The sequence below is a fragment of the Hippocampus guttulatus genome, chromosome 9 (genome assembly GCF_054856545.1).
Source record: "Hippocampus guttulatus isolate MCC_2025c chromosome 9, RoL_Hgut_1.0, whole genome shotgun sequence".
Taxonomy (NCBI): Eukaryota; Metazoa; Chordata; class Actinopteri; order Syngnathiformes; family Syngnathidae; genus Hippocampus; species Hippocampus guttulatus.
Genome location: NC_141269.1, coordinates 3745641 through 3759194, shown reverse-complemented (window position 1 = coordinate 3759194; position 13554 = coordinate 3745641). Strand labels below are relative to the sequence as shown.

General features: G+C 43.7%; 1 protein-coding gene across 2 annotated transcripts in view; it reads left to right on the top strand.

The window, feature by feature from the left end:
* The window catches only part of hhip (hedgehog interacting protein), a 41355-nt gene that overhangs the window by 26866 nt on the left and 935 nt on the right, over nucleotides 1-13554 (top strand). For both annotated transcript variants that reach the window (XM_086120806.1, XM_086120807.1), the window contains exons 10-12: nucleotides 572-717; nucleotides 2104-2185; nucleotides 11220-11368. In XM_086120806.1, the coding sequence (XP_085976932.1) occupies nucleotides 572-717; nucleotides 2104-2185; nucleotides 11220-11368 (377 nt within the window). The remainder of the gene's footprint in view (nucleotides 1-571; nucleotides 718-2103; nucleotides 2186-11219; nucleotides 11369-13554) is intronic.

Below are 13554 nucleotides of genomic sequence, written 5' to 3'. Positions count from 1 at the left end.
CAGGCACGGGGAGAACATGCAAACATGCAAAGACATTTCCCTCAATATCATATGCCGCATTTCCACAAATAAACACCTCCCTCTCATCAAGAACTTGCTTTTCCCAGCAAGGAGTAAGTGTAATGAATCTCAGTTTTAAAATGGTAATGTGTTCACACACACCCAAAAAAAGTTAATTGTTTGAACTCAGTCGCTAAGCAAAACAGGAGCAGCGAACGAAGCCTATAACGTAGTGTTGTACACATTTGATTGTCACAAATTCACCTATTCGCGGTAGCGTCACTGGAACCGTTTGTCTATTTGCAGAAAGACTCACCTATTCATGTTTTTTGTGCACACACGGCATCAAGGTCTTGGCTATTAGGAAAGTAGTCATTGATTCAAGGAAGTATTTTGAAGTGATTCATCTCGACTGAGAAACTAACATCTTTGAATGTCGGGGGGGAGGAGCGAAGTTTCGCCTGGGTCACATAGAGTCGTAGGGTTTGAGATCGTGCGCTCCATGACATTCTCTCACCAACAACTGACTTGTTTTTAACGTTCTCTTATCGACTGCATGTGTTGATCTCAGCAACCTGCGGATTCTCCAGAAGTCATCGATAACTCCTTCGGAACCGAGCGACCAGTGGCAGGAGAAACCGCTTTGTCTGGGCTCAGCCGGCTCCTGCGGCTCCATGCTGGTGGGACACATCCTGGGATTCGGAGAAGATGAATTGGGTCAGTGTGGCAATGCCCATTTTTATTAGTCAGTTGTCCTATGGTTGACCAATCACTTGTCCAGGTTGCACCCAGCCCTCGGAAGAAAAAAAATAATGACTTGAGGACTATTTTGGCAAAATTATCTGCCGACAAAGCCGGACATTTTTACTCTGCAATATTTCCTCTGACACGTAAATATAACTCCCCACTTAAATCTCATGTATTTGTATTTCCGACCCTATAGAATTATGATACTTTTTATTTTAAGATTGTCTGACTTAAAACCTGTCACAAAATATCAAATGACGTTATAATGTCTCAAGATGTTTAAGAGCAAAAAAAAAAATACGATTGGAATGTTATGACACAAAACACAACTGCCTCGTAAGAAGACATTTCTTGGCAGACAAAGAACAAATAGTCCTTTCCCCTAATTTTATATTTAATCTTGGTTACGTTTTAGTTTTGCAGTGTTAGCAAGCCATCTAGAAAAAAATTCAAAGTGACTTTTAGTCTTACCCTATTTCCCTAAAATACGGGTGGTTGGTGGCATTTATTGAGGGGATGCGTTTTATTTTGGGAAAACGATGAACCAATGTTGCGTTTTTATAAATGATGTGAAATGAAAGAGCGGACAGAGGCAGGCTATAGCTGTTGACCGTCTCCCAGAGCGCTAATGCAATGTTAGCGACTGTTTCCATGTTTTTGTCGATGCCGCTGTTGCGGTACGCGACGGGGTGCGTTTAACTCTTTTGAAGATTTGTGTAAGTGAGCAAGTCAAGATAAAGCAAAGTTACGATTTGAGGGAGGCGTTTATTTAGTCACCGGATGACCCGGCCGGCGACTCGTCGGCGTTCTATTCGAGGGACGGCCACCATTTGAGGAAATACGGTTTCGACTTTCACTCGGCAGGATATTAAAATGCTTACTTCCTGGTGGATTAAATGTCTGTTCCATAAAACATCACGCATATAATCCCAAACGCTCACATTTTGCATACCGGGCCACCTACGGCGCAGCGTTTTGCACGGGTGTCGTGTGTTGCCGTCAATTTAGGAGCGCTCGGGTGAAGTGAGGTGAGCGGCCTAATGTGATACAGAACATTCTACCAGCTGCAGCCCACCAGTCACTGGCGAGGACTACGAACCGTCAGCTCAGTGTTTCTGATTAAGTCAAACACTCACTCAACAACAGCCCGTCATAAATGTTTGATCGCCGCTCTCGCGCCAGCTGTCACTGTGTTTTGAAGGAGGTCTTTAGATTCCCGCCCGCGGGGCGTGCGGCCCAAAAGCCGCGGGACCCCGCAGACACGTGTTTACACTTTGTCCCCTTATGGAATTTTGCTGTTCTTCATTAAATGGTCGTGAGGCGTCTTTCATGCGGGCGCTTTGCATTTCGTTTCAGGTGAAGGCTACATACTGGCGAGCAGTAAAAGCACGGTGCAGTCGCACAGCGGGAAACTCTACAAATTGGTGGACCCCAAAAGGTACACTTCAACACTTCTTCCAAGCCTTTTGCGCTCATTCGTCAGCAGGCGAACGCAGGGCTGATCTTGTCAGTGTGCCGCTCAAGATCATGATTTTCATCACACTTTCAAACATGTAAACGAAAACAAACCTAAGCTTTATACCGCATTCAACTTTTCACCTCCCCACTTGTTTAAGCCACACACCCGTTTCAACATTTCAACACACGCACCATATTTCAAATTTTGGCTATCAACGCAAAGCACTGAGGACTACAATGGAAATAAGCTCTTGGGTCTTTACTCTGTTTTTATCCTCGGTGAAGAAGGACTGAGTGACGGAACGCTTTATTGTGCTGTCTTGTGGGCTATCACCAAATAAATTCAATCACTTGGCAAAAAAAATCATGAACCGACGGCCCGTTACGTGAAAGTTGGGCACTTGTAAGTCAAGGTAACCATGTATATCACGAAATGAGATGATGCACCCCTTTTTCTGCTTCAATAATCATGTTTAAAATTCAAAGGGATTATGTTCAACATCATATAAATGTATCATTTTAACACTGAATTACCGTCGCCCTTTTCTATCTCGCACAGCCCCTGGGGGTGCACATACTGCAGTTCGGGATAGTGTTGCCTATCACATTTTTTTTTATGTAACCTGCCGATGTGTGCAGTAGGTTGTGGCCTTAAATATCTTCTGAGAGGCAGAATTAGACGCAGAGGAGCCATCGTGGAAGTGTACCCAATAAAATGGCTGGGTGTCACACGATCCCGCGCTGATGCAATCCACGAGGCCACCGTTAATCACCCGTCTTTCAAATCTTCGCTAATGCCAACGGGTCGTTACATGATGGCCCACCCCACCCGCTCCCGGCCCAAGTCAGCGCAGAACGGTAACCGTAGAGCGAGTGTTGCATTTCACTACGTTAGTGTCAGGTTTTGCTAACCGCGGCGCTGGGTTGACGCGCGCCGTAACCGGCAACGTAACCGCACGCCGTTTATTTTCGGAGCAGTCGCAAAGCAGGTTTTATTTTGCTGAGAGTGGGGGAAAATCACAGGGGCACCTGTTTCTGGTGTCGACCGACGACTTTGACACATCATACCTTTATTTCAGCACATGCGCCAACACGGTGCTTTGCTAACCTTTTAAACCAATTCCCCACTCCCCAAGTACCACGATATTGACCAACCTTAAAATACCGTGTTGTGTCATCGCCGCAAGTGTTCATCCAAAATGCAGCAGATGTTTAATTTTTCAAATATATACTGTATATACAGTATAAATATATATATATATACAGTATATATGTTAATAATATCCATCACTATTAGAATACCATTGGCTGCCATCTGCAAAAACTAGCATGTTCCTCTTACCTACTGCCTGTCGAAACTGGCATTTTCTCACCGTTTTTTTCCCCACGATTTTCACCGGATTTGGAGACTGCGAATAATTGACACCCTCACTTAAAGGGGTTTGTGATTGTGTTATAGATGCCAAGCGATGATGGAAAGGATCATAAAGCACCAACACCATGCTTCCATGACGTGCATAATTGTAAACCCGCGTTACATAAAAGACCGTATTCCAAAATTAACTCATTCATCACAAACAAATCCCCTTCACGAGGTTCATCAATAGCACGAGCTAGCATACTAGCCTAAATAACACGCTAGCATAAGGGCAAACAAATATGCACGCTAGCACTTGCCGCAAACGGTATTGAGTCACAAATTTGCTGACGCGCAAACACGCAGAGGTTCGCTGGACTCTATAACCGGCACTGACATGGAATGGCGGTATGAAGTGGACCACGTTAGTTTTCCGCCTCGTGAAATTGAATCAGAAGCCCCTTTTACGCTGCCCGTAAAAAAAAAAAGCCGGCATTACATTACAGGTATTTCTTATAGTAGCGGATCATGTTTGACTTTGGAGGCTCCAAATGTATGCAACGCACGCATGTAGTTTTTCCGTGCCGCTAAAGCGCGGGCGTTGAACAAGGAACAGCCAAAAGAACGGCTCGCCAATGAAATAGTGTATCGCCTGTTAAATGAAGAGAGACAGATTAAGTCGAAAAGGCCAAGTGGGAATCGCACTTGAAATACGTTATGCAGCTGATCGGTTGCGGGTGACGACAGTGCCACCCAGGCATTGCCGCAATTAATTACAGCGCAGATGTTTCAAAAAGGGGCCCCCATGACTTGCTCCGTATTTATGTTTTCTGGCCCGAGCGCTGGATGCATTTCTCCCCTCGTCAGAACATTTCTTTCCACCGTGGACTGGGCTTGTTTAGTCTGCAGACGCTGTGTTGCGGCAGTCCCGCTACTTTATTAGGAAAATTTAAATAAAATAATATAAAAATAAGAACATAATCCATGTGTTGTCAAAATAAGATTTTTTTTTTTTTTTTAGCTGGTAGTATTGCGTTATTCCTGACTTTTCTCAGCATTGTGAAAATGTGATTTAAAATATATGATTTTCTTTATTCTCATAAACATTTGACTGTTTTTCTCTTGGAACATTATTCTCATTCATTCTCATAAAACGTTGACCTTTTTCTGTTGAGATTACTTTATTCTTGTTAAACTAACGTTTTATCCCCCCACCCTCTCAAATTCTGACTCTTGTTTTGCAGTATTATGGCTTTATTCACCTAAAAATATTAGCTTAAGTTTTGTTTTATTTTGAAAATTACCTGTATGTGTTGCGTAAAAAAACAAAACAAAAACAATGAAAGTATGCTTGAAATAGTTTTAGTATGACTCAAAAGATGGTTGACCGAGTTTACTTCACACTTGTCCATAAAATGAACAAAGGTACCTCAATGAATATTCAGTCATCAAAAATTATTAATCAATTAATTTGGTCATTGATTAGTTGTTGATTAATCGTTGCACCTCTGCTTTATTCTTTTTTTGGAGGAAAGTAATATGACCTCGTTCTCATGGTCCAACTTTATTCCATCACAACAGAGGTGCCCAACCTTTTTTTGACCGTAGATCGACTTTTCAAGCTGCCAAACTCCCGCGATCGACCCATTATCGCACGTACACGTATTGGGGACAAGCACCGTTATTTTTATTTTTTTTGGTGTCCAATTCAGACCTTTTCTTTGGGTAATGTGACAACGCAGTCATAAAACGACAAGTAACATCTCAACGATGTTTTCGTAAAATTGCCAACTTTTTTTTGCCAATTTTATAACATGATCTGCTCCGCTTCTATAATACAATGGTTTGTAAAATTGTATTTTTAATAAATTTCTAAAATATTTTAAATCATAATAAAACTTAATTTTCATACATATATAGTAGATATTGGTCACTATTTTTCTCAGAACATGAAAGCTCTATTCTTAAAATTCTGGTGGGGGGGGCGGTTCCTGGTTCCTTTTCCTGGTTCCTTTTTAAAAATAACTTTCCCATCTCTCATCTTGCTTCCTCATGACACGACGACTTTAATCTTGCTAAACTCACTCTTTTACTTGTAGCAACTTTTTTTTTTTCCCAGGTCATTCATCAACTGTACTTTTGTAAAATAAAAGGACTGAATTCTGTAATTCTTTCCTGGTAATTTTCCGACTTGATTGTCCTCAGAATAGGCCTAAATTGTCATGTCGTTGCAACTTTATCGGACTGGCGGCGAAGCTCCTTCGTGTTTGGGAACACGAAGGAGCTTAGAGACGAAGCGCGAAAGGTCCTTACAGGGAAACCGTGGCCATCAAATCCCTCAGCAATGTTTGTGTAAACATGTCTTGGCCAGATGACTTCATTCAGAGGTATTTGTTTGTCAGCGGAAGTACGCCTCTGGTAATAAATAGGCCAGCGTGCATTCAAAACCGCTGAATGGACTCCTTGTGGAACAAAGAGAGATAAAGACGCGAAATTTGTGGTGCTCGCTGCTTTTACGGTGCGATTGACGTCGTCCAATCTGGTTTACTAAGATTGTGACTTTTCTCTTGTAACATTACGACTTCATTCTGGCAATAAAATGCCCTGATTGTCCTTGTTTTTTGTTTTTTTTCCTGGTGAAATGACAATGTTGTTGTCATCAAAGTACGTTACCAGTAAAAATTCAAACTGGTTGTTTTTTTCTCATAACTTTATTTTCGCAAGATTCCAACTTTATTTATATTGTAACTTTATTCTCGTACTATGATGACTATCGCTGTAAAATGATGTATTTATTCTCATCATATTTTAATTTTAAATTTTAAAACTTCTCATTGAAATACTTCACTACATTTGGAATTTGTTTTTTTTTTTCCTCGTGAATTTGAGGTTTGGAAAGCACTCTTGGCACGATGTGGTGTCGATAAAGAGCAATAATTGCCCTCCATTTCATGATGACTTTATTCTTGCAAAATTACAACCTTTTTCTGACAATATTGTCACATTGTTCTCTCTGCTGACTTCATTGGGGGGTTTTTTTTCTTGTAATGTTACGATTTGATTGTCATAAAAAGACGACTTTTTTTTTTCTCGTCACATTGCGACTTTATCCCCGTAAAGCTCCCAACTTTCCCCCCCCCCATAGCGTAACGATCATATTACTGATAATATTGCAACTTTATTCTCGCTTTTTTCTTTTTTTCAAAATACAATTTTACGATCAAAAGTTAATGACTTTATTCTTGTAAAACTGACTTTTTTTCTGTACTTTTATACGTTAATTCTCATGAATCGACTAAATGTCTGTTTTTATTTGTTTTGGGGGGGTTTTGTCACAAAATTATGACATTATTCTCAAAACATCAACGTTTAACATTGTGGTCGATCGTTGAAAGCCTTGATTTTTATCATCCTAAAGTACTGACCATTGTTAGACGTTGGCCACCCTTTGTAATGTCACTCCTTATTTTTAATTGTGCAAGAATATTTACTGTGTATTGTAGCAGCCGCTATTCACTCAGCTTTGTCAAAGCGAGGACCACAGCGGAGATGGCAGAAGATTTAAGAGGGACAGGAAAATAAAGGGATTTTTTTTTTCCCTTCCCGACACCATGCTGAGAGTTAGCATATCGCACGCTCACACGGGCCACGCAGATGTGCATGTTCACATGTACGCGCCACCCGCACGGTTTATGTCTGCACACAGCAAACACAAATACGCACGCAGGCTCAGATAAATACGTTTGTATAAATAAGAAGCCGGAGACGTTCGTCGATTATGCGACGTGTGTGACGTTGACTGTCAAACAGGAGAATTCTTTCTGTGTACTTGACGCGCTCCCTTCTTCCACACCAACTCTCGCTACAAGAAAATGCATATACAAGCGAATCTCGTGGATACGTTCCAGACCTACCTGCAAAAGGTGAAAAAAATATTTTTTAAAAACTTTTTTTTTTTTTACAATGAATAAATTTACCCCACACACATGCTTGAACCATATTTTTAAAAAGACAGATTTTTTTTCTTTGAGTATTCCTCAGTTCCTGCTCCCTTGTTCGCACAGTTCCCCGACTAAGAGGCCAACTGTGCTTGTTTCAAGCTGGTTTTGCCACTTCCAATTGAAACCTGCTGTAAAACCGACACATAAAACAAAAGAAAATGAAGCATTGTATATTTAAAAACCAAAATGTCCACTGCAACTAGAAATGACACTCGGCTAGCTTAGTGCTACCATGTAATGCGAAACACCATATACGGCGGGCTAACGGAAATGTTCATTTATGAATCGGTTTCTTTTCACTCGGTTAAAAAAATTATGATAATAATAATTAAATCCGAGTGAAACGCAATCACCCTAACAATCGTTAGAAAAGAGACCGCACGGGGACATTTGAGGAAACCATTGTTGGACCACCCCTCGTTTCAATCTGACACACCCAAGAAGCTAAAAACAACCACACTCAAACTGACAAATCGGTAACGTCGCCACTTCTGCGATCATATTTCTATGAGCATTTTAAGTATCGAACTCCACGCTCAGTGGCAGTGCAACCATCTCATGTGCGAGCGCTCTGCGGCTCCCGCCCGTCTCCAAAGTGGCTCAATTCCCACAGTGGCTGTTGACCCAGCTGCCTTTGTCAAGTGGCGCTGCCGGCAGGTGCTGTTTTCACAGCCACCCTGGCAGTCGGACGCACTGGTTAGTTGCGCCGCTGACCCCTTGCCTGCTATTAACAGCGTTCGCCACGGAAAACGACCCGACACACACACACCCTTCTCTCCTGCAATCCTCGAGGGACTCTTACTCTATTTTTTTCCCCTTGTTCACTCCCTTAAAAAAAAATGTCTGCCACGACAGGACAGGGATGTCTAGAGTTTAGAGTTGGATGCTGATGGGAGCTTGGGGATGTGCCCTTCCTCCGCTACGATGACCATGCTCTGGTCCAAAAAAATGTATTCGCTTTTAATAAAGAATTATATAAAAATGTCCATTTGTGACAAAGCTCCGGTCAAGTTGGCTCGTCAGTCCGCGGTTCTCCTTGCCCCATATGCGAGGGTATTACATGACCTGCGCTACACTCTTTCTCCCATCAGCCACCTTTCTTGCCACTCAAAGCCAACATACAAAGTATAAAAACAGAAAACATTTGGAATATTTTGCCATATTTTCTTTTGCACACTGCGTGGGAGAAGAATTTGACACAGCTGTATGTTGTCTCCAGTCACTATTACCGGGGGGGGGGGGGGGGGGGGGGTGATGCATGATAAAAATCTCAAATGAACATCGGGGGTTGCTGCTTGTTGCTCATCTTTCTCTCCGACGCACCGCCCTCATCACCCGGGATAAACTTCAAGACTTACAGCATGGGAGCGTGCCACGATCAGCTGATCTGGCGCAGGTCCGCATCCGGCTTTGCGCCACAGACAGATTTCATGTAACACGTGTGTGCGTGTGTGTGTGTGTACGTGCATATGTACAATATATATCCAAAAACATGTATGGCAGGCTGATTGAACACTCTAAATTGTCCCCAAGTGTGAGTGTGAGCATGGATGGTTGTTTGTCTCTGTGTGTGCCCTGCGATTGGCTGGCGACCGGTTCAGGGTGTTCCCCGCCTACTGCCCGAAGACGGCTGGGATAGGCTCCAGTACCCCCCGCAACCCTTGTGAGGATAAAGCGGTTCAGAAAATGGAGATGGATAGATATATTGGGGGGGGGGGGGTCATAGACTACTTACTATACTGCCTTGGCACACACTTTTCACCCATTTATTTAAGCGGCCAGAGATTTCCACCTATTGTGTGTGGTTCTGGAATGCATCCGCGTTGATAAAGAAAATATGTCACCCAATAATTTATCTGTCAGTACCTCCAAAGCCACTGTAGCTTAGAACATAGTGCACAAAATTCCCATCCTCTACTGATTTTAAAGCGGTTTGGGTCAATTAAGCTAAACGCTGGCGTCTGTTCTTTTTTTTTTTTTTTAAACTGCATCCGGATCTGCCCAGTCTTCGGTCTTAAATCCTATATCCTGGTTTGCTTCCGTCTGCCGAGTGACCATTTGCTCCCCGGCCGTGATTGATGACGCCTCTTCTTGAGGACATTACTCAAACGCACTGACGTCAGCGCCCTGGCCTCCAGGTTCTTGATACCAGTGTCAAGAGTCCAGTTACCGTTGCCGGTCACGCGCGATTGTGTTGGGCTTTCGTTCGTGTTTCTTCTGTTGCAGTGTGTGCATGAGTGTGTGTGTGTGTGTGTGTGTGTGTGTGCGGGCTGGTCACATTTGAACTTGATTATGCACTTTTGGGGTATTACTTCCAGACTTGTAGCGCGTGATATGGAATAATTATTTTACAGCCGATGTGCGTGTTCTTTGTGTTTGTCTTAATGCGGACTGATCACAGCATGTCCCCCCGCTCTGCACTCCCTTTTTTTTTTTTTTTGTGATGTTGAGTATGTGGTGGGTCTGTTTTTTATGTCCGACGCTTGTACTTTTAGTCCTCAATTAGGATTTCAAAATGCAGGATACAAGTGACAATTTTGAGAAAGTGCGCAAGAACCTTAGCGAAACGCAACCGGGTGACCAATTCAAGGCAGTCAGGGTTCGGTTTGGGTTTCATAAACGATAACCCCCGGACATAGTGCATGCTCGACGAAAGACTTTTTGGTTCACAACGCCGCATGTTTCCCTGCGGCACCGCTCCAAGCAAATGTGTTGAATTACAACGTAAGCCGGGGCCAACAAACAAGTTTTTGTTTTTGCCCCGTTCCGAGCTTATTCTATGTTGTCTGGCGAGGGGGGGGGGGGGGGGGGGTCGTATTGTCTTCTCCTAAAAATCCATGATGCGTTTGCACTAAAAGCTTTTTCGAGAAAAACAAAACCATCCATTACTCCACCGGTCAAACATCATCAAGTTCGAGTTCCCGACTTCTGGCATGGTCAGCTCATGGGAAAAAGATTTTTAGTTTTTTTTTTTTTTTTTGTAGTTGCAGAATCCCAAAAACATTTACGTTGCGCATGCCTCTCACCAACAACTTCCACCACATTTCCCCACTCCATAGGACAGCGATTCCCAAGCGCTGTGCTGTCGCGGGAAATTACTTGAAAATGATTTGACTCCTGTGTCTTTGTTCATCTATCTGTGCTGGTGACGTATCGTGACAGGCAGTACGATGAAATGCTCTTCCAGTAGATGTCAGCAGCTACAATTGATCTGTGTATCCACTTGTTGCTAGACGTGCAAAAACAACCACAACAACAAAATCACACTGACTCAATAAATTTGTGAGTAAAATGAGATGAGATTATGAAAATGGTCGTCTGTTTTGGGATTTTCGAATGCCAAATACGTGCCGAGTCTCCGCCGAGGCTGGGAAACGCCGGTCTTTCGGTGAGGACTCGTTGTATGAATCCGGCTGCATCAAACCAAAATGGCTCCTTTCTTGTCCACTTTTGACTTTCGAATTTTCAGGTTGACTTTGAAAATGGAGACGCCGAACCAATTAAGTTAGTGAACTGAGGCGCCACCATAGGAACCCAATTTAATTTAAGGCGTAGGTCCTTGAGACTGTCTCGTGTGTGCCTCCCCCCCACCCACACACACACAAACTGACTTTGCCCCCCCCCCCCCCCGCCTCGTTTTCTTCCAACTGTTCCAGGCCCCTCATCCCCAAGGAGTGCCAGCGTCAGGTGGAGCCTCCCGAGCTGCTGATGACAGCTTGTTCCCGACACTGCAAGAACGGCCACTGCACTCCCACTGGCAAATGCTGCTGCAGCCCCGGCTGGGAGGGGCCCTTGTGCCGCATCGGTGAGGCTTGTTTTCTTCAAATGTCCTCAACTGTGCCATGACTTTAGCGCGAGGTCATGTCAAAATTCTCAAACCTCTTCGGTATTCCGAAGCGAGACGGCAGTCCGACGTCCTGCCAAAATCTTCTCCGCTGCACCGTGCGCATCGTTTACGGAGTGGCCCGAGACCGTGATTGGCACACTTCCTGCCCCTGACCTATTACCAATGTGGGAACTCGTTCCAAATGCATGCTACACTTGTGCCCCCCCCCACCTTCCCCCCCAGCCTCATCTCGACTTAAGAGTCCCTGTTTGGCATGACTGCAGACGGTGATGATGTCAACAAGGTCCCAAATTCTAAATCATTTCCTTGAGGTTTGGCCCACTCGGCCTTGTTTTTGACCTACTTTATCCCGTATTGCTGGACACCGGCAAGAAATACGGTGCCCCCGAAGAGTCAAAAGGATTACGTATTAGACTGCGGGGGGGGGGGGGGGGGGGGGGGGATCAAGTATTATCATTTTGCCAATTACTGCCCTGTGACAAAGAGACATGATGCGGTTTCAAATTAGGACTTGTTTTGGCTCACGTTTGTATTGTCCAACATGGACAACAAGTACAGTTGCCCATGGAAAAAAAAATAGGATGTACAGTAATCCCTCATTTATCGCTGTTAATGGGGACCAAAACCACCCGCGATAAACGAAAATCCGCGAAGTAGCGACCAATAAACATATTTTTAAATGTATTCATTTATTTATTTATTTATTTTTAAAGTCCGCGAATGGTCCGCGAGAAGCTGCAAAACAACAGCGAGTCACACAGAGCAACATATACAGTACTGTACTCCATGTATAGGAATTTTTTTTAAATTTATTTTATGAATATGTTTGAAAAAAATCCGCGGTGCATTTAAGCCGCGATAAACGAACCGCGAAATAGTGAGGGATCACTCTAGTAGTTTGTAAAAAAAAATATGCCGTAGTAGCTCGCGGGTCCTCGGCTTGGATGGGATAAGGCTGTCTCGGCTTGAGTTTTGACCACTTGGGCATGAAGTACATTGGAAGTGGGATCAAAAAGACTCCAACCCTACCAAACCACTTCCGGTCTTGCTGGTGGTACGAACCGATCACAAAGCGATAATGTGTTTGCGGGGGCGGTATACGGGTGTGTGACTTTTCGACAACGGTCACTTCATGCCATGATGCCGTTCCGTGCCAATCAGCTGGTCAAAAACAAGGCGCATGCCGGTAACGGTGTTCTTCATATCCGCTTTAATTTGCGGGTAGTGTGTTTTAAGTCCAAATGAGGTCAAACGTAGAGGAAATAACAGTTTGATGATGTGCCTCCAGTTTTCTGAAGGGACCAAAAGCAAAGAGACAGTTGAGTGCTCAGCTGCTCTGTGGCCAGGTGGGCCTTCATGGCGGCCAGTGCAACTAGATTTATTGATGATGTGCGCTTCAGAACTCTTTGGATGGCACTTCACAGCAACCATGAGTTGTTGGGGGTTTTTTTTGTGTGTGTGTGTGGGGGGGGGGGGGGGGTTAAAGAAGTGGAATGTTATGCGCTGGCCAAGTAAGTCACTTGACTTGAATCCAATTGAGCATGCATTTCACTTGCTGAAGACAAATCTGAAGGGAAAACTGAAGACAACTGCAAGAGAGGCCTGGCAGAGCCTCACCGTGGATGAAATCCAGCATCTGGTGATGTCTTTGTCTTCCAAACTTCAGGCTGTTATTCACGGCCAAGGGTTTCCAACCAAGTACTGAAAAGGGAAAGTTTGACTTTGGATTGTTAATTTTGTCCCATGACTTTGGGCGCCTTCAAAAAGAGGAGCCATTTACATAAAGTGTGAAAAGTAAATAAAAACAGAATACAATGGCTCACTATCTTGCCTTTGTAGTGCGCTCAATCAAATGCAGGTTGAACGTGATTTGCAAACGTATGCTGTTTTTATTTATGTTGAACACAACATCCCAACTTCATCGGAATTGGCTTTGGATCTTAATTCCTCCACGGTGCACTTTTCAAGTCCGTCGTGGTGATGTTTAGAGCCAAAATCGTGTTAATGGCATCCATGCCATGATATTTATGGACCTGACTGGAAATATGGTAGCCCAAAAGGGTCAAAATGCCTCAATAGTGCACAGGCGTGGCTTGGCATTGCCGGCCACCAATTTTCTTTTTCCAAAACCTTCATCGCGACTT